The sequence below is a fragment of the Schistocerca cancellata genome, chromosome 4, assembly GCF_023864275.1.
Source record: "Schistocerca cancellata isolate TAMUIC-IGC-003103 chromosome 4, iqSchCanc2.1, whole genome shotgun sequence".
NCBI lineage: Eukaryota > Metazoa > Arthropoda > Insecta > Orthoptera > Acrididae > Schistocerca > Schistocerca cancellata.
The window spans coordinates 593,248,503-593,271,123 of record NC_064629.1 but is presented as its reverse complement, the minus strand read 5'-3'; the positions used below and the strand labels follow the sequence as shown (position 1 = coordinate 593,271,123).

Genomic DNA, 22,621 nt, shown 5'->3' with positions numbered 1-22,621 from the left:
GTTTTCTTTCTGTATTTAGTTGCTCATCTAAAGAGTATTCTTGATTACATGACCTTTTTTTTTTTTTCGTTTCTAGGACAGTTACAAGAGGAAGCAGTTCAGGTGCAAATTCTTGTCAAAAGAGCATTACCTTTAAGGAAACAGCATCTACAGAAAATTATACAGAAGCTGGAAAATCAACAACATCCATAACAGAATTAAAGAAACAGTATGAGTGCAAAGAGATCAAAGATTTAACTTTTAAAAAATGTGGTGGACATGAAGTGTGTGAAGAAAAGTGTAATAGGAAACCATTTTCATCGAAGAAGCAGGTTCTGACAAGACCACAAATTTTCCCTAAACCACAGACACCAATTAAATCAAAAAAGGTTATTGTGAACACTGAACCTCCTTCCCCTCAGAACTGTGTAAAGCGTGTTGTATCAGAGACAGCAGTTGAGGAACTTAGTGAAACTTCTGTGCAAAAAGTCAAGATTCCAAACAAACATACCTCAAGTGCAGAGAGGTGCCTGGAATCAAAAAATGTAGAAGAGTTTTGTGTTAGAGCTGATACAGTTCCAAAAAGTGAAGTTGATTCCTATCATGTGTTACATATCAGAGCTCCAGTTGCAAATTTTGAGGAATTTGATTGTCTTCCGGAAAGTGACAGGCGAGATGTTCCTGTACGTCCCCCACGTTCTCCTAAAAATAAGGTGTTACAGGGAAATATATTTCTTAAGTGTATAGAGGGTACTTCATTTTTGAGCTCTAGGGATAAATTTATTTCATCAAGCCCTCCTGACATATTGCTCAAAAAATTTGAGAACAGTGACACATGCAAAGTCAAACATCTTGAGGTGAAGGCAAAGAGCTCTAGTTTGGGAAGATTTTACACACGTCATTTAAGTGAGGTCCATAGTGTTAACATATCGCTAGATAAAAATGGTAAAACTCCTATACCACCCCCTAGGAGGAGAAGAAAATCAGTTACAGATGTTTTACCTACAAAGGAATTAGAAAGCAAACAGGATTTGTACAGCCATATAAGTTTGATTAAACCCCAGAGAAGTTTTCCCGAATATGCCACTGTTAATTATAGTCAGAAAAAAAATCGCAAGAGTAACTCAGAAGGTATTGTTTGTTCTAATGATAAAACAACTAGTATAAATCCAGAAAAGGATCAAAAACAAGAAACTACAGTTAATAGTTTTATTGATGACAGGCTCAATCTCCATGCCCTAAAGCACTTATTTGAAACTTGCAACCGTCCAGATGTAACTCATTTATCCAAAGAAGCAGCTAGACCAAATACCAGTCATTCGGTAAAGAATGAAGTGCAGCTCAGTGAAATAGCAGCTGATATGGACACTACAGCAGCCACAACGTTTAGTGAAACATGTAGGTTAGATAAGGATGTTTCTTCAAATATAGATAATTCTGTGTTGTCTACAGAGTTTATCAAGTCAGATAACAAAGATAAAGGAACTGTCACACCAGAGAACTTTTCTGTGTGCAAATCTCAGTGTGAAGACTGTCCTCATTCTGGTGAGCAAGACGCTCCTAGAAACGAGATTAAGAAATCTAGTGCCCTCCCAAATGAAAGTGATATGTGTGCAACAAGTTTTCAAGAAAAATCGATGTCAGATGTACATGATAGTTCAAGTTCAAGTAAGGTAGAATGGGTGTCAGTGAATAGCTCTGTTCGCAATAGTTCAAATGAAATTGGGAAAAGGGTAGATGAAATTGACAGTTCTTCTTATAAACAAACTTGTGAGGAAAATATAAATCTGTTAAAGGAAAATAATGATGTCACTATATTACTGGAGAATTCTGTTGTTGACCATGTTGAAATCACTACATCACAGAAAATCTGTAGTGATGGTATTTCAAGTTTAGAAGTATGTCAGAGCTCATCTAATGTAAACACTGGTAAGGTATGTGCCATCAGCACTGGTTCAAACAGTACTACATCTACTCAAGAAAAAACGGAGGCATCACCAGAACAGAAATTTAAGTACAGGAGTGCTGGAAGTGAGAAACTAATATTCAGATTACTGTCAGATGATTCATTAACTTCATCCACACCATCATTGCCGTGCAGTCTGACCCACCGGAACACAGCATTAAACAGGAAGCACGCACGGCGGCTGTCATGGAGCAGCTGCAGGGATCGTGTCAGAGCAATGAGGAATGAACCTAGGGGAAGAGGTAACAGTTTATCTCTGTGGTATGATGATGGTGACCTCTCAAGTGGAGCTTTAGCTGACCTAGACAGCTCAGACAACACAGCAAGGCAGAGTTCACTAGAAGATCTGTTCCAAGGGAGTGAATGTGATGTTGCTAAGAAGTCACCTCAGTGGAATGTATATTCAAAGTCTGAGAGAGGCTTGTTACCTAATGAAGATTGTGCATCTATATCAAGCAGCAGTCAAGACAATGAGTACTCTCTGTCTTCTATGAAAGTTGTAGAGAGCTCTGCAGGTAGAAACTCAAAAGTTCCAGAACAGAATTACATGAAAGGTGATGCTCACTCAGACCAAGAAAAAACAGACATCACAGAAACAAGTCAGAACTCTGATTCTGAGGCACCTGGTCATTTTAGCAAGGGAGATGCAGTAAAACTTACATCATCTGAGCAGAAAGCCAATAAAGCATTTTTCATTGCCAAAGAACTTATGACATCAGAAAGAGTATTTATCAATGTACTGAAACTTTTAAATGAAGATTTCCGACAGGCTTTGGAAATGACAAGAAAACAATATCAATCTCAAATAATCCCCGATGACGACTTCTGTAAGATATTTAATAGTTTGCCACAATTACAAAGCCTTAATGAGGATCTGCTGCACGATCTTGAATGCAGAATTGAAAATTGGCAATCTTCTAAAAAGATAGCGGATGTCATTGTAAGGAAAGGTCCTTTCTTAAAACTGTATACCACATATATTCAGAATTTTGGAGCTCAGTGCAGTCATTTTGATGAATGTTGTCAAAAATATCCAAAATTTTTCAAATTAGTGAGAGACTTTGAAGCCTTGCCCATTTGCCAAAAACTTTCAATTAAGCATTTCATGTTAAAACCTGTCCAGCGAATACCACAGTACCGACTTCTACTTGAAGACTATTCCCGACAGCTGGATTCCTCCTCACCAGATTATGAGGATACCCAGAGAGCACTGAAAATTGTGTGTGATGTTGCAGACCATGCTAACAGAAGCATCAAATTGGGAGTAAGTTTCCTAATAATCTTAATAGTACTAATAGTTTTCAGACAAATGATGACAACTGAAAACAAAAACTTTACCACATAAGTTGCATTAATCTTGTACTAAAAGTAGAAGCTTTTGTAACAAATTTTTTGTCAGTTGTATGCTCTTGGTTTTTGAAAAGCATATGGTAAAATTTACAATACAGAAATTAGAGCAATAATGTTAGATGTAAAATTTTCATAAGTTGTAGTCCACATGGACTTACTCTAAACAAGCTGTACCCATACAATTAAAAAAGTAAAAATACAATATCCCTTGGTAAGATTCATACTTCATGAGAATATATGTTAATTGTATGAGACATATAAGTAAACGTTTTTTCTGCTCAGCACCATTTTCAAAATGTTAAAGATCTGTGACATGTAATAAAGGGTGTCCCAGGAAGACTGGTCAATATTCAAGGAAATGACAGTAACAATCATTTGAAGTAAAAGTCTAGTAAACGTGGGCTCTAAAATGTATGCCTTGAGAGCTGTGAGAACTTGTTCAGTAGAAGCGATGTGTGTCACAGTAACAAGGATGAACAAGTACTCATAGCTCTTAAGGTATGAATTTAAGAGCTCATGTTTATTTGCCTTTTTTGCTCTAAATGACCCTTCCTGTCATATCCCTGAATATTGACCATTCCTCCTGGACACTCTGTATGGAGAGGGCCAAAAACACAATTCTCCTGTTTATAGTGACTCTGAGAGTATGCACCTGAAACTGTGCAAAATAAAGTAAGTGGAGAAAGTTTCACTTGCAAGGCAAGAAGTCTTAGGGATTCAAAAGGTGACATGGGTATGCTGATTATGTGTGCTGGTTATGTATGCTGGTTACATTCCACAAGTGACCTACAGAATATCAGTAACAGATGTTATAGCCTCGCATGGCAATTTAAGACATACTATGACCCTCCATATTGTGGATTAGGCCATTCAGTAGGCTTTCCTGTTATGGCTCTCATTGTCAGGGTAGTGCTCTCTGGAGGTCAGCAGTGGTCTGTCATGACAAAGTTACAAATGCAACCTTTCAGTCTGGAGCCTCCTGTGTGTGTTGTATCGGATTCAAGGCCAGGGAGCAAACTGACCACACTAGACAAACAGTGACCACATGTTACAAATACTCATCTACCAGGCCAGCCCTGTGTGACTGAATGTTATCTATCATTCAGTAGGTGGAATCCAGTTCAACATGCATATTGAAGAAGGCACACTGCAGGATATTATCATTATAGACTGCACCATTAACAATACTCATACGAAAGACATGTAATGAAATATATGCCCCTTCTTGCTGATCCTGATGAAAACATCTGCATCCCCTTGTTGGCACCATCCCATAATATTAGCTGGGTGCAACATACCCCAGAAGCATTACAGATAAACATGACAATCTTTCTGCAGGCATAAACTTTGATTATGCACTGTCCTTAGATTAATTCACATTGTGAGAGACACTTTATATGCTGGGTACATGGCGCCATTGTGTGTGGATGTCTGGGGCACTCTCAGTTATTTCTTCATGTGTCAATGACTTTCCATTCAAGTTAATGTGGTGCACCCTCCCTACCAATAAATCCCCAGTCCAGTTCAAATTTTGCTTGATATCATATATGATTGTACTTTTCATAATAAATGTAAGTGTGGTACTGAGTCAAATGCTTTTTGTAAATCAGAAAATACTGCGCCTGCCTGAACGCCTTGATCCATGGCTTTCAGGATATTGTGTAAGAAAAGTGTGAATTGGGTTCCACATGATAATTGTTTTTTGAATCCATGCTAATTGACTTGGAGGATGTCATTCTGTTAGAGATACCTTTTTACGTTTGATATCAGAAAATGTCCAAAGATTCTAAAACATATCTATGTCATTGGATGGTAGTTTTGTGGATCGCTTCTGTTGCCCTTCTTGTAGACAGACGTGACCTGTGCTTTCTTCCAATTACTGAGCACTGTTTTTTGTTCTAGGGATCAATGGTAGATTATAGTTCAAAGAGTGGCTAGCTCAACCACAGTACTTGGCAAGATTCTCATAGGGATGCCATTGAGCCCTGAAGCTTAACACTAGTGCCACTAGTATCTATATCACTCATCTTTGCAGTGATGTGATAATTAAATTGAGGCAGTAACCCTCGATTTCCATATGTAAAGGAACATTTGAAAACCAAGTTCAGTGTTTCTGATTTTGCTTTACTACTTAGTTTGTCTCTGGCTTGTGCACGAGTGTCTGGACATATTACACACCACTTCTGAAGCTCAAATGTGTAAATCCTGCCCCACTTATTAGTCGTGTGTCTATTTGACGTGTGTAGGCGAGCAAAATAGGCTTTTTCTCTTCGTGAAGTAATACTGAACATTACACAGTAGAGTGTACAAACAAAATCATCTACAGCTATATACATACTCTCAGAGACATTGCACTGGTCATTGTGGAGGATACTTGTGCTGTTTTCAAAGTAATTCCCTTTCTTTTCCACTCAAAAATTGCGCAAGAGAAAAATGATGGCCTGAATGCTTCTGTATGAGTCCCAATATCCATTATTTTGTTATTACAGTCCGAGCACTAGAGGAATGTTAGAGACAGTATAATCATTCTGCTGTGTGTTGCAAATGCAGGTTCTCTAATTTCCTCAACATCATTCTGTGAAAAAATTGTCTTTTTTTTTCTCATAGGATCCCCATCTATCCTCATGGAGTAATTCTGTATCACTCTTGTACTAATCAAACCAAACAGTAGTGGCTCTATGAGAGTGAGTTTTGAATTACTTCAATGACTTTCTTTAATCCAACCTGTTGGGGATCGCAGATCCTGAATACTTGAGCAGTATTCAGGAAAAGATTGCCCAAGTATTCGGTATGTGGTTTATCAAGTTTCAAGGACTCAACCTTGTCTTAAAGTATACCTGTAAGTTAAAATAAATAATATCGCCAAAGTGCAAGACCATAAGCATGTAAACAATATGAGAGAAAAAGGATAATTGGGGTCACATAAACCCACATTATTGAGTATACCTAAGAGTATAAATTATGGGTCGAGGTGTCCATGTCAAAGCTAACTTAAAAGGCTCATAAGATTGAATGCCCAAATGTGTCCACATAACAAACACATTTCAACTGCAATTGATGTAAGTCATCCATATCGTGAATGTGCCAGCAATGGTGCATGGAGTCTAAATAAACCAAATAAATCAACATTTGACACTGTGTGGAAGGCAGAACTATGTAACACGTAGCTGCACTTAATGAAGTGACCAACCTCTCAAATGTTTATGAATTGCTGTCATTGCCAGGCAGCACTTAGATAGCATGTAAGTGGAACAATGAAACTGCAGTTCCAAGTATCATTAACTGAGAAACCAAAATAACCTGCAACACTGTGTTAGTGCACTGCAGGTAATACTTACGAAAGACTTTTTACAGAGCGCCAATGTGTTCCATGTGTCAGTGGAAACAGAACTGAGCAGTGGCGCTATGGGTTGCACCCTTTTAAACACAGCATAAGCAGCTCACATTACAAACTGAAATGTAACTAGGATTAGTGTTAGAGGCACAACAAAAATTAGAAATTGGAACTGGCTGTAGATAACAGCTCAAAGTAATATTGTCACATGTATGAGAGATGTTCGCCCTTAAAGAAAAATAGTCCATGAAGACCATAGTTAAAGAGAACATGTAGTAAACGTGGATTAAAAATAATAGAACCACAGCACACATACCCTCATAGCTTAATACTATTGACAAACATTCGCTCAATACAAAACACGCATATAGAATATAAATTGGTATGTGCTGAAGTTAGCATTACTACATAAGTTACAGTAAAGGAGCTATCATCACGAATAAAACACTAGGCCAACTGATTAAAAAAGTATATACAGTTATAGCAATAAAACATATAAACACTAGGTCCCAGGGACTGGGGCAGCACTATGGTATAACACCAACAGCCAGTTAGCTACAGACAGTAATGGGCTATTGAAAGCACTGTACAAAATTATTCAGTATATTCTCAAGCATAAGCTCTGTATTTATCCTAAGGCTATTGCACTGATTATACTAGAAAAGATCAAGGTTTTTTAAATGCAAAACTAGTAATCCTGACACTTCTGTTAACAAACAAATAGAGCGTACGCATAAAAAATATTGAATAATTTTGTGCAATGCTTTCAGTAGCCCATTACTGACTATCTAACTTGGGCTGCTGGCACTATACCAAAAACATACAACAGTGACTGGACCTAGAGTTTTTAATGTGTTTTGTTGCTATATTGCCCATTTATTGTATATTGGTCTTTCCTTTTCCTCTTGGAAAATAATTTCAACTTTTACCTCGTGAGATGGATCACAATTTGGCATTTCTGTTATGTTTGGGCATCTTTGTCACTGGTTCTAAATTGTGACATTGTTGTTCATTATGCTTCTTCTTTTTTTTTAATATATATGCTTTTTAATTAGCTGACCTAGTGTTTTATTCGTGACGATAGCTCCTTACTGTAATTTATGTAGTAATGCTAACTTCAGCGCATACCAATTTATATTCTGCATGTGTTCCATATTGAGTGATTGTTTGTCATTAGTATTAAGCTGTGAGTGTGTGTGTTCTGTGGTTCTATTGTTTTTGGTCAGGTTTACTATATGTTCCATTAACTGTGATCACAATCCATTATTTTTCTGTAAGGGCGAACATCTCTTGTACATGTGCCATTATTACTTTCGGCTGTTTACCTATAGCCAGTTCTAACTACCAATTTTCATTGTGTCTCCAACACTAACCCTGGTTACACTTCAGTCTGTAATGTGTGCTTCTTACACTGTGTCTACGAGGCTGTGACCCATAGTGCCACTGCTCAATTCTCATTCCATTGACAGATGGGACACATCGGCGCTCTGTAAAAGTATTTCATAAGTGTTAGGTGCAGTGCGCTAGCATAGTGTTGCAGGTGTTTCAGTTTCTCTGCTAATGATACTTGGAAAAGCAGTTTTCTTGTTCCACTTACATGTTATCTGTGTGCTGCCTTCCAATGACAGCACATCATAAACATTTGTGTGGTTGGTCATTTTGTAAGCTAGCTACATGCTACATAGTTTTTAGCCTGCTATTTTCAGCCTTCTGCCTCCCATCTGGCTTTATTTGATTGCTTTAGACTCTATGCCCTATCGCTAGCATTTTCAGACTGTGGAAGACTTACGTCAGTTGCAGTTGAACTGTGTGTGTTGCGTGCATACATTTAGGTATTCAGTCTGATGAGTCCTGTATAGCTGATTTGTTACCTCACAAGTTAGCTTTGACATAAATGCATCAACCTTCTATTTATAGGTATGCATGATGGTGTGCATTTTTCTGATCCCCAGTTATGTTTTTTCTCCAGTTTTGTTTGCATGTGTATGGTCCTGCAGTTTGGAGGAATTATTTATTTTACTTACAGATACACCTGAAAAGAGGGCTGAGTCCCTGAAAATTGGTAGTGTAAGGACTCCAGTCAATAAACAAAAGTAAATCTGTAATGTACATTTTAATCATGACTATCTCTACAGTCACTCAACAGTGACATTTCGTCTAGATAGCTGTGCTGTGAATAATCATTCTGATCAGTGCACACCCAAACTGACAGATCATTTATGTGCGTATATGGAAACAAAAAGAAAAATTTATATATGGCTGGGTGCAATGATCGCTATTTATTTTTTATTAATATACAGTCACAGTTAGTGGTGTAAAATGCCTGGGCATTTATAAGTTGGGACAAATGCCAAGGATAAATGCGTGGGCAAATGCCCAAAATGCCCAGACAATTATGCATTTTAAAGATGAATTGGCAAGTGGCGCTTATAAAAAATTTTGTTCTAATATTTTGTATTGGAAAAGGTGTTTTGTGACACTGCTTTTTTAGTGGTTTGCTAACCAAGGTGAAAAAGATACTTGAAAGTTAGGGCAAAGTTCTTAGGGAAAACAAATTGCACTGTAAATATAACGTTTTGGATCTTTAATGAGGTCAGTTCTTGGGGTAGGGCATAACAAAAGAAGAAAGCAACACTCAAGTTTAAAAGTATTTTTGAAACAAAGTATAGCTTAAATTAAGCAGTTAGCCTGTAGGTAGTATGTTTACTTATATTATACTACAGCAAAAAAAATTAAAAAATTGTTGTCAGTTTCTTGATCTTCATAAGATGAAGAAGAATCATCAAGTTCTGACTCTGCCCCAGATTCTCCTGAATCTGATTCCTTGTTGACCATTGGGTTCCATTCCATTTTGTCTTTGCAAGTGCTGAAGGAATGCTCTGTCACTGCAGATTTAACTGATGTGCCCAGAATTTCTATGGCAGCTTCTGCAAATTCACAAGTTCCTTGTAAACCTCACCACCACAATGAAGGATTTACATGATGATTTTTATCTTGCTGAGGGAGAGGACTCACTCCTTCCCACATACTTTGTCTGGATCCTATTCCTTGTTTGTCCCTATAAGAAATTCTCTCTATCCTGAATAACATTTAGTCCAGTGTTCTTTGCTGTGCCACAAACAAAGCTTGTTGCATCAAACACCTCAAAACGCTTCAGGTTACTACCTTGTACTGCTGGATCAGGAAGATAAGCTGCAAGGTGTGCATTCATTCTTTTGTTATTAAACTCGTGCTAATGTCATTATTTTATCATCACAGCAGTGCACTCATGCAAAAGTAGATAAAGAAAGGATCAGAACAGAAAACTATAATCTGTCTTGTATGTTGCTCTTCCCCCTCCCCCACTGAAAGCAGTTCAACATTTAAGAATAAATTTATCATCAAGAAACACGTGTCAGTTGTTTAATACATTGAGTAATAATTTTGTTATCAATGATCATTCTTCAATAATATTCAGAGATTTAACATGGGCTATAAAATGCATTATATTACAAAGCGATGACTTATGGACAATGCTTTTTTATACCAGCTTTTCACTACACAGTTGTTTAATATGTGTGTGTGTGTGTGTGTGTGTGTGTGTGTGTGTGTGTGTGTGTGTGTGTGTGTGTGTGTGTGGCTGCGACAGAGAGATGCCCAAGAGTGGAGAGTAGATCTGGTAATATTATAAATGATACGCAGCTGTGAGCAACATGCGCCATTCCTTGGTACAGCAAGTTGTAATTCTGGTTTAAAAAGGAAAAAAAAAAAAAAAATGCTTCTCTCTTCTTTCCTTTTGTTCTTAGTAATAAATGAATGATATACATAATAAATGAATGACTTACATAGGATTAAGTGAAAACAGTTTTTAATATCAGGAATATCATACCATCCCTTATTTTAATTGGTAAATTGTACATTCTAGCAGTAAAAACTTTAAAAGGTACTTTTTTTTATAAATACCCAGATTTTTGGCCATTTAAAACTGCTTTGGGCAAATTCCCAGGCAAATGACCATTTATAAATGTCCTACCAAGTTAGGCATTGAAACTCTGGAGATCTCATGACAACTTGAGTTTTTTCCTGATGTGATATTATCTCTGTATTAAGTGGGTATGGCACTCTGTATCACTAGAATAGAATTGTCATGAAAATTTAAAACCATGTAGAATAAATAAATTATTGGAAAAAGAGACTGTATTTTACCAGCACTCTGAAATGTCATCTCCGCTTAGGTACACTATTTTCCAGACAAGAATTTTGCTGGAGATACAAATTCTCACTCTATTAACAATCCCAAGACATGCTCATATACAGTTGAATTGTCTGTATCAGATATGTAATAATGTAAAGAAATTTTATGATAGACAAAACTGGGTAATTATAATGTGATTTTAATAACTGCATGTTTCAATTAGAAAATTCTCCTCAGTGGTAATACATTTAGAAATTTTTTTAACATAAGGTTATCTGTTTAAAAAGAGGGTGAAATGTCGTTGTGGGTACATGAAATAGCTCTCAATGGCCACATAAGTGGAACAACATCACTGCATTGTAAAATATTTAAACATCTGTGAGCATGACATGTCATAATTACAAAAAATTGAGAGATTTTGTTGAGGAAATGCAGATTGCCACAACATTATTTTAAAATTTTCAGTTTAACTGTAAGAAATATTTGCTGCTTCACTGCAGTTTTACGTTATTGCAGAATGACAGTCTGCAGATTATCACACAATATCTGGATTCAAAGTATCCCAATAAGTGTTCATAATGCTATTCACACTTTATCTGAGACATGCTTTTTAATTTTAACATGCTTGTTTAGTACCCAGAATTATCATTAAATCTTAAATTTCCAGTGTTCAGCTACACGGATTGCATTATTGTTTGCTGCAGGAAGACTATTGAACATAAATGACATGTCAGTATGATTGCACTCTGTCTGTCATCAGCTGCAACTCTGAGAGCAACAGTTAATAGCATTTAATAATACCTAAATATCTGTTCCATTCAATGTACTGCTAGTTCTGTGAATCAACTTCAGCGTGTTTTGGTGGTCCTTGTATGTTGTTGGAAATGACATGCCCAATTGTACTTTGTAGCAGATGTGTCTTCTCCTATACTCCTTTTCGTTGAATCCAAATCAATTGATGTAACTTTGTGGAGAATAGTTGGAACGTTTGTGAGATTTTTGAAAATATTTTGGCAGGCAGTTGGCTTTCAACTTTAGAGTATTTAAGCTCTTCCATAGAGCATATGGCGCTCTGTCTCATTCTGTGTGGGTAAAAAGGTTGTAATTGCATCCAAGTGCCAATTTATGATTAAAGAGTGCTGTTCGGCTACTGTTGTTGAGTTCAGTGTATAATATGCTTTCTTGTCAAACATGTATTTCTTATTTGTAAAGTTATTTTTTTATGTTGCCCAGGATCATTTAAGTAAATTACTTCAGCTCCAAGCTCAACTGAATAATTATGAAATAATCAAGCCAGGCAGAATATTTCTGAAGGAGGGTGAACTCTTAAAGTTGTCAAGAAAGGACAGTCAGCCACGATATTTCATTCTGGTAAGTGTGAAATTACTTTTACTATTGTATATACAAGTGTGAAATTGTTTTAATTACAGACACAGAATAGCTAAATATATGCTAAAGAGAATAATCAGGCTATTTTCTGTTTGGTGTAATTTTTATTTAGTCCCTGAAATTTATTGAATAATTATTTAACTTAATTCTAAGATATCAGCAATGACAATTAGAAATGTTCAGTGATCAGCATTATTTACAAAATATTTATGTTCTGGGTTTAAGCCATGATGTTTCAATGTTGATAATGACATTTTTGAACTATTGTAACATCACCATTAAAGACTTGATATTGACCTTTGGTATAGGCAAAAAAAAAAAAAAAAAAAAGCAGTGTTTGAAACCTCACTTCAAGCAATGTTGAGTTCCAGTTATTGAAATATGTCATATCAGAGCCACAATTAAGTCCAAAACCAAATGCAGAGTCATCCGTGAAGTGCAACACTTAACCACTATCGGCTATCTACACTACTGGCCATTAAAATTGCTACACCACGAAGATGACGTGCTATAGACGCAAAATTTAACTGACAGGAAGAAGATGCTGTGATATGCAAATGATTAGCCTTTCAGAGCATGCACAAAAGGTTGGCACCGGTGGCGACACCTACAACGTGCTGACATGAAGAAAGTTTCCAACCGATTTCTCATCCACAAACAGCAGTTGACCGGTGTTGCCTGGTGAAATGTTGTGTTGCCTTGTGTAAGAGGAGAAATGCGTACCATCACGTTTCCGACTTTGATAAAGGTCAGATTGTAGCCTATCGCGATTACGGTTTATCGTATCACGACATTGCTGCTCGCATTGGTTGAGATCCAATGACTGTTAGCAGAATATGGAATCAGTGGGTTCAGGAGGGTAATATGGAACGCCGTGCTGAATCCCAACGGCCTTGTATCACTATCAGTCGAGATGACAGGCATCTTATCCGCATGGCTGTGACGGATCGTGCAGCCATGTCTCAACAGATGGGGATGTTTGCAAGACAACAACCGTCTGCACAAACAGTTCGATGACGTTTGCAGCAGCATGGACTATCAGCTTGGAAACCATGGCTGTGGTTACCCTTGATGCAGCATCATAGACAGGAGCACCTGCTATGGTGTACTCAACAACGAACCTGGGTGCACGAATGGCAAAACGTCATTTTTTCAGATCAATCCAGGTTCTGTTTACAGCATCATGATGGTCGCATCCGTGTTTGACGACAATCGCGATGAACGCACATTCTAAGTGTGTATTTGTCATCGCCATATAGGCGTATCACCTGGCGTGATGGTATGGGGTGCAATTGGTTACACATCTCGGTCACCTCTTGTTCGCATTGATGGCACTTTGAACAGGGGACGTTACATTTCAGATGTTTTATGACCCATGGCTCTACCCTTCATTCGATCCCTGCGAAACCCTACATTTCAGTAGGATAATGCACGACCGCATGTTGCAGGTCCTGTACGGGCCTTTCTGGATACAGAAAATGTTCGACTGCTGCCCTGGCCAGCACATTCTCTAGATCTCTCACCAATTGAAAACGTCTGGTCAATGGTGGCCGAGCAACTGGCTCGTCACAATACACCAGTCACTACTCTTGATGAACTGTGGTATCGTGTTGAAGCTGCATGGGCAGCTGTACCTGTACACGCCATCCAAGCTCTGTTTGACTCAATGCCCAGGCGTATCAAGGCCGTTATTACTGCCAGAGGTGGTTGTTCTGGGTACCGATTTCTCAGGATCTATGCACCCAAATTGTGTGAAAATGTAATCACATGTAAGCTCTAGTATAATATATTTGTCCAATGAATACCCATTTATCATGTGCATTTCTTCTTGGTGTAGCAATTTTAATGGCCAGTAGTGTATTATTTGCTCCATAATAAACATCATAATTTGAATAGAAATGTGAGGAACACTATACAGTTGTACTTATTACACTGTATTTCATAAAAAAACATTAATATCGTCATTCGTTTCAACTAAATGATTAAAAATAACAAAATATCTTGCCTTGCTATTGTGTCTACTTCCGGTGACCTACTAAATTTTCTTCGTAGAGCAGTATGCTGCAACAACCGGAACCTGACTGGTGTGAGCCGGAGAAGTGAAAACAAGCCAAGATGATAATTTTACAAATAGACCCACACAAATGCTGAATGATTTATACAGACATTGAATATACCAGAATACAGAAACATTACAAACTCCAGAAATGATAAATACTGTATATCAAGTAAGTGCAGGTGGTCAGGTTTGAACAGATGACCTATAGTACACCAGCCAATGACACAAATCTCTACACCACTCTGTATGTGCCATAGCTCCTGGCACTGCTCCCTCACCCGGAGAAACAATAACCAGCTGTTCCAGAAATTCTCAGTGGAGTTGACTATATCGCCCTGGATCTATATCATGTCAGTACGCCTGTGTATGGCGGCACTTGTGGCGTCTCGCATTCCGGTCATGTTCTTACATCATCTTCAGTATGATGAGCCTCAAAGGTAGCTCATTGCGTCAAAGCTCCACGATCATTGAGCAGGTCTTCAGTTTCCTTCAACAAGAAGCCCCCATCATCAATGTGCACCTCAGGACTGTAGTAGGGATTCATACGGCACACAAGTACAACGTCTTTGCACTTCTGTCTTCTTGATGGAGGGTCATAATTCTCAATTTTGTTTATGACATCCATCAAAGGATATAATAGGCCCCAAAGTAATGTGTTAGTAACTTTTCTGATAGTCCTACTTTCTGCACAGACATAAAAATCCAAACCAAGTCTCCTGGGCTGTATCTCACTGTTTGGCACTATAGTGATCTTGGTCCTTTTCCTGAGCATCCAGGGTCTGTATGTGAGCCAGCTGTTCTGCTTCTCCAGTCGTGGTTGATAAGTGTTTCACATAATTATCCTGACTATTCTCCAATCAAAATGGGGAACAGTGTATCCATTGTTGTTCTGTCCTCACAACCATGAAGCAGAAAGAACAGCGTGAATCCTGTAGTGTCTTGCTTTGTTTTGCTGGATTCAGATGTCATATCGGGCAGTATTGTAGCCCAATCTTCCTGTTTTCCAATAAAATGCATCTAGAATACATCTGCCAGCATCTTATTAAAGTGTTCTGTAAGGTCATTCTTCTATGGATGGTAGGCAGCTGTCATCCTACCAATGATGCCACAACATGAAATTACCTCTGATACTAATCTCAACTGGAAAACTTTTCCAAGATGAGAGATCATCAAAAGGCATGCCCTGTGCTTCAGAATGTCGTCGTCTGCAGAAAACTTTGCTATTTTGTGAGCTTCACATTAAGATAATTGTGGCATGTGCTTCCATTGTTGGCATTCCATGTAGTGGTTCACATAGTGTCCAATGGACGGGTAGACACCTGGCTGGTGATACCTGTGCCTCATTATGTCAGATCTTCAGAAATCCCAAGAGACCACAGGTTGGATCATTGTAGAAAAGCCTCAGGATAGCTGGCTGTAGATGAGCTGGGATGATGACCATTTCCACCCCATTTGACTGTAAATCCTTTCATACAGTATTCCATTAATTGATTGGAATTCTCCTTTGGTTGATTCCTCCTCCAAGGCTTTTGTGATTGTCTGTCAGTAGTGCTGGAACTTCCCTGTGTTCAACAGAATATTATTTAATGCACAACAGTGACTGATATTTCATCCACATTGCTGTGTTCTGCTAAAGGATTCCTTGAAAGGCAGTCAGCATCCTTGTCTCTGCTTCTGCTTTTCCTCTTTGTGTGTTCGGGGGCTAGAATATACATGAGGTATTCCTGCCTGTCATAAGAGGTGACTAAAAGGAGTCTCCTACTTTTCAGCCTAATCATTTATAGTCCCCTTTTAGGTTTTGACTTCCACCTTTACAAATTCTACAGAAGTGCGAGCCTTTTGTGAAAGGACGCCTTATGTGGTGCATCATATATCCATCATGCGCTGAGACCTTCTGCACTTGTTATTGTCATAGCTCTGCAACTTCACCCGTAATCGAGGTATTTGGGGAAGGACACGTTACAAGGGGTGTCATCTACTTCCACTGTCCACTGTCGTCTTCTGCACCCATACTTACGATGGCTCTTTTGGCACACTATATCCACCATGGTAGCCAGTTCGTTGTGGAGGACCATCATGTACTCACTTGTTGTAGTCCCCTGACAACACAGGAATCACATTGCTGATGCCTGAGCTGCAAACTCCCCATGTATGTCAAGGAGTAGATGCCCATCTGTCCGGGGCATCAGGACTCCTGACAATGCCCATCCTGCCAGGTGGCCTTTGCTGAGACTGAGTAGAGCCCATGGGGAAAAGCCCCTGGTTGGAGTGGGTGGCATCAGGGCAGATGACTCACAGTGAAGTAGACCATGTCATCTTTTGCTGGTAACTGAATGGCCCCACCAGTCTCTAAGAAAGGCAAGGTAGGCTTTAATGCAGATAAGTACAACGCCAAATCGTTCCCCTCCCTCGCTACGCTATTGGGAGGAACATAGGGCTATAGACAAAAGAGAACCATATTCGCCTCAATATTTAGTTGGCAGCAGAACTGATGGGAATCCTTCCTAATTTTTGAAACACCTTGAAGATAAGTTTGGGGAAGTGGCGGCAATGACCAAAATATGGAATGGATCAGTTTTGATTCATACTGCATCCCCAGCCCTGTCATGGGTGTTGTTCACATGTGACAAGCTGTGTGAAATTCCTGTTTTGGTCAGTTACCATAAAAGCCTAAACATGGTCCAGGGGATTATTTTTCATCGAGATCTCCTATTGTGGTCCGCTAATGAGCTACACGCCAATTTTGAATGATTGGGTGTTCACTTTGACGAGCTTGTTCGTAGGGGACATAAGGGACCTAAAGATAACAGCGTCACTGCTGGTGCCTTCATTTTAGCGTTTGAGGGTGATTCATTACCTGAAAAGGTGAGGGTGGTGGTATACCCTATGCAGTGCATTAAGTGCTGGAAATTCAGTCACATATCTTCCCAGTGCACTTCCAGCGCTGCATGTGGAGACTGCAGACATCCACTGCATCCGAACACCCCATGTGCCCCTCCTCCTACCTGTGTCAGCTGTGGAGAGCGCTACACTCCCTGCTCGGTGGACTGCGTGGTCCTCCAAAAGGAGGGGAAAATTATGGAGTACAAGCCCTGGACAGTGAACTGTGATTTATTTTCAAAGAATATTCGTAAGAATTTATTTTATTTACTAGCAATTCATCAAGAACATTAACACATTTAATCACACAACGTAAGCATGGAAGTAGCTGCCAGGGAGTAACTGATGAAATCATAACAAAATTCATTTTAACAAATGGGAATTTTATTCACTTTAGTAGTGCCTAAAAGCATTTTTTAAAAAGAAACAGATTTAAAATTATAATCAGAAAGCACCCTCTAAATATCAAAGTTACAATTTATTCAGAGGCAGAAAGAAACAAGTTTTGACTGTATAAGCTTTCGGGCAGAGAACCTTGCCACTCCCTTTTGACACGGCCATAGTTACAACTGCTCACAACAGCCTCTAAAAGACTACACTGGTGCAAATCTGCAACACACCAGATAACTTTAAACTAAAAGTTTTAACAATTTACACAAGCACACACACTATGCACCACCGTAGGAGGGATGGAAATGGTCCAAAACACTAACAATTAAAATATCAACCTTGTCACCGAAGGTGCAACTTGATTTTAACTTCTAAGAAAAGTCTTACGGTGAAAGGGTGGCAACTTTATATACTAAAATGATCATTTAAATAAAAGCCCATGAAATGCAATCTTATATAAAATTCTACAAGGTTGACCAAACAATAGTTAAGATGCTCTACAGTACACAGATACCACCTCTCAAGATCATAGGCATTAATATCAAAGTTTCCAAAGATCAAAACATATTTCAGGTATCAGGCCATTACATTCCAAGCAATAAATTCGTTAACACACCAAATCCGAGAAACATGACGGAGGCAGCTACTAACATATGGTAGATTGATAGGGAGATTACCGAACAACCCAAACCACAGGTTGCTCTAACCTGTCCCTACTCCACAAGGGAAAAACGGACCACCCAATTTATAAACAACCACCTTCCCGCGGGTGGGCAAACGGAGAAGAATAGTGGGATGACCCCAAAGCAAAACAGCTGGTGACCTCACCAAGAAAACAAGTAGAATTTAACAAGAGTAAATCAAACAACATATCACCAATCACTTAACATCTAATAAACTGCAGATTTCTTGAGAAGACCTGGCACAGCACCCCTAAATCACTCTCCCGAACCGTCTGCTGCCAGCCGCGTCAATGGACGCAGGAAGGTGCGCCGATCTCCCGTCTCATGGCATCGCAGCTTGCACCGGCCAGACTGATGTCGTGGGTTGACTCCTGTTGCTCTCGTGTCGACCGCAAAGTCACTACCCCTCGCTACACGCCGCGACCCACTGGACTCACGTGGCGACCTCACATGCGCCAATGCTCAAGATGGACAATTCATCTTGTGTCTCGGTGCGCGACCGACCAACCGATCGATCCAACTGCCAATAACTATTGCCTGAGCAAACTCGAGCAGACTGGTGTCCTAACGCGCAGACTCAGATGCAGGAACTAAGCCCCGACTGGGCGACCATTCGCTGAGTTCTCTTGCTGGCAGAGTGGGAAGACTCTCATTTTGCTGGCTTTAAAGGTTGATCCGAACGACAGACATACTAGCACTCTGAACGACAGACAGACACTAACTGCCTAACAAATGCAGATGAGAGACCGACTAGCAAGCTGGGGACGAGAGACTGACCCACTGGCGAGCTCATAGCGCCCCTTATATGCACGTGAACTGGCAACCTTTCCCCTTTTCCCACCAGAGGGAGATACCAAAGCTGCGATTGCCACAGCAGCGCCACCACCAGAAACGGAGGGCGACTGCTTCACACTACGCACTGCAGCGAGCTCTTCAAAACAGCAATTTTTACCACAGGTCAGACAGGTTGACTTATCAAGAGGCTAAGAAGAAGTATGACTGGTTGAACCCTGTTCGATTGCTCTCATCTTACGCTTACACTACAACGATGTCACTCTCACTGGCGACAGTGGTCACCTTGTCTAAGCCTTCTACAGTGGCCCCTCAGGACTGCCCAGCTACATTCCCCTTCCCTTGGTGGTTGGGGGTACTTCTTCATCTGTTGTACCCAAAGCATCTACTTTGGGAGCAAAACCCCTCCCCTAAATGCCGGCGACGTCAGTCCCCTCCTCCAAGCTGGAGAAGCAACAGCCTCCTCTGGCTCCTCTCACATGGAATGGTTCCCTTGGGACTCTGCTTCTCAAGGTCTCATCCCATGCAAAGTGGACTGAAGGATCCACAAGCTGCTGGTCGAAGGACTTCAAAGTCTTCCTCTGTACCTGAAGCTTCGTCAGAGAGGCCCTCCCAGCAAGCTCAAACAAGTGAAGAAGAAGTCTGTTAAGAAACAAGATACTCCAGTGACACCACCACACCACCACTCGCTACCAATAATGCTTCCAAGAATGAGAATGAGGTGGAGAGTTTAGCATTCCCCGAGGACCTAGATCTCTCCGAGGTCTCAGCTGCGATGGTATCAGATGCAAGCACTCAGCCGGTGGCTGCAGATGATTCTTAGGCATAAACTGCCTCCTTGGTCCCTTCATGCCTTCCCAGACTACTGACGGCTTCATCCTCCAGTGGAATTGTGGTGGTTTTTCTCCCCACCTGGCTGAGTTACGATAGCTCTTAAGCAATACACCTGCTTCTTGCATTGCTCTTCAGGAAATATGGTTTCCAGCAGTGCGGGCCCCCGCCCTTCAAAGCTGTTGAGGGTGTTACAAAAATCGTACTGACTGTAACAGGATGTCAGGTGAAGTATGTACATATGTCCTTACCTCTGTACATAGCAAACCTGGCCATTTATAACACCATTAGAAGCTGTGGCTGGAAGAGTGAGGACAATGCAGGAATTTACTGTCTACACCATATATCTTCCAACAGATTGTGAAGTCCTGCACCGTGTATTGGCTGCCCTAATTTCTCAACTCCCCCCACCTTTTCTACTTCTGGGTGATTTGAACACCCATAACCCTTTGTGCACGGATCGAAGATTCTTGGCTACGGTAAAGATGTCGAGAATCTACTCACTCATCTCAACCTTTGCCTCCTAAATATAGGTGTCCCCACTCACTTCAGTGTGGTGCATGGCACATACTTGATCATTGATCTCTCAGTTGGCTGTCCTGGCCTTCTACCATCTATCCACTAGAGAGCTCACGACAACTTGTGTCGTAGTGGCCACTGTCCGCTGATCCTGTCCCTCTCGTGGTGTCATTCACCTAAATGCTTGTCCAGAAGGGCTCTGCTATCACTGTGGGATCTCGATTGCTTGGTACCATCATTGTGGTGGTCCAGGATGTTACTACAACCATTTGTTCTGTGGTTGAATCAGCAATCTCTTGTTCCTCAGGTTGTCCCCCAGAAGAAAATGCCTTGGTGGTCGCCAGAAATTGCTATGGCCATAAGGGATCGTAGGCAGGCCCTATAATGTCGTAAGTGGCACACATCAGTGGATCACCTTATTGCCTTCAAATGGCTATGTGCCCAAGTCCGTCAGGTAATCAAGACACAGAATCAGGAGTGCTGAGAATGGTACGTTTCCACTATTGCTACATGAGCCTCTCCTTCCCAGATTTGGACAAAGCTCAGATGCGTTTACGGATGTCAGACCCCTGCCGGTATACCTGGAATTTCCACACATGGAACTGTATCTATTGACCCAGACACAGAGTATTTTGCCGAGCTCAAACCTCTGTGTCTGAAAATTACCACCTCCTTGCCGTCTTCAGCTGCATCTGGAGTGATGGTGAATTCCTGTCATAATGGCAAGAAAGTATCATTGTTCCAGTGCTAAAACACATTAAGAACCCACTAGATGTGGGTAGCTATTGTCCTATTAGCCTCGCCAACATTCTGTGCAAGCTGCTCGAACATATGGTAAGCTGGCGGTTGTGTTGTCTCCTTGAGTCTTGGGAGAGTTTCACCACGTTCGCTCCACCATTGATGACTTGGTATACCTGGAGTCTACCATCCTAACAACCTTTTCCTGCTGTCATCATCATATTGCAGGCTTTCTTGACCTGACAAAAGTCTATGACACCACTTGGCGACACCACATCCTTGCTACATTACACAAGTGAGGTCTCTGGGGCCCGCTCCTGATTTATATGCAAAACTTTTTATCGCTGCACACCTTCAGAGTTCAAGTTAGTGCTTCACACAGTTTGCTCCATATCCAAGGGAATAGGGTCCCTTGGGGCTCTGTACTGAGTGTCCCACACTTTTTAGTGGCCATTAATGGTCTTGCAGCAGCTGTTTGGTCCTCATATCATCGTTCTTATGTGCTGACAACTTCTGCATTTCCTTTTGCTCATATACCATTGGTGTGGCTGAATGTCGACTGCAGGAACCCACATGAAAGGTGCAGTCATGTGCCCTCACCCACGGCTTTCAGTTTTCTGTCGCCAAGACTTGTGCTTCTGTGATCGTCGTACAGTTCACCTGCACCCACAACTTTATCATGATAACCATCTGCTTAATGTAGTGGGCTATTATTACTTTTTAGGACTGCTTTCAGTGCCCGCTTAACTTGGCTTCACCATCTTCATCAGCTTAAGCAAAAGTGCTGGTGGCATCTTAACATTCTTCGATGCTTGAGTCATACTGACTGGAGTGCAAATTGCCACACAGTTGCAGCTATACAAAGCCCTGGTACAGTCCCATCTGGACTATGGGAGCCTGGCGCATGGTTCAGCATGGCCCTCAGCATTGCAGATGCTGACCCCTATACACCACTGTGGAGTTCGATTTGCAATGGGAGCTTTCTGAATGAGCCCAGCGAACAGCCTATTCGTGGAAGCTGTGGTTCCTCCATTGTGGATCAGGTGGCAACAACTGCTTGCAGATTATACTGCACACATTTGCAGCTTGCGTAAATATCCCAATTACCGTCTTCTTTTCTTTAACATGGCTCTCCATCTCTCACAACTGCAGCCCAGATCGGGAATTACAATTGCAGTCTGCATCCAGTCAATTCTTACAGAACTTGAGTCTTTCCCTCTACCACCTCTGCTCTGAGTCCACTCACCTACACCCTTGTATACCTTGACCAAAGCTTCATCTGGACTTATGGCAAGGCCCAAAAGACTCAGTTCATCCTGAGGCCCTTCACCACCAATTTTTCTCTATTCTCGGTGAGTTGCAGGGCTCAGAAATGGTCTACGTGGATGGCTCAATGGTAGATGGTCACATTGGGTTCACTTATGCTCACACAGTACATACTGGACAGCACTGACTGCAGTGTTTTTGCTGCATAGCCTGTAGCCATATCTCATGCTCTTGAGCATATCCATTCCTGCGCTAGCAAGTCCTTCCTCAT

General features: G+C 40.6%; 1 protein-coding gene across 11 annotated transcripts in view; it reads left to right on the top strand.

Moving 5' to 3' along the window:
- LOC126183341 (uncharacterized) overlaps window positions 1-22,621 on the top strand; it is a 191,445-nt gene that overhangs the window by 89,049 nt on the left and 79,775 nt on the right. For all 11 annotated transcript variants that reach the window (XR_007536723.1, XM_049925213.1, XM_049925220.1 and 8 more), the window contains 2 exons: window positions 77-3,209; window positions 12,037-12,174. Coding sequence is in view for 10 of the 11 variants with exons in the window: in XM_049925213.1 (XP_049781170.1) it covers window positions 77-3,209; window positions 12,037-12,174 (3,271 nt within the window). In the remaining variant the exon portion in view is untranslated. The remainder of the gene's footprint in view (window positions 1-76; window positions 3,210-12,036; window positions 12,175-22,621) is intronic.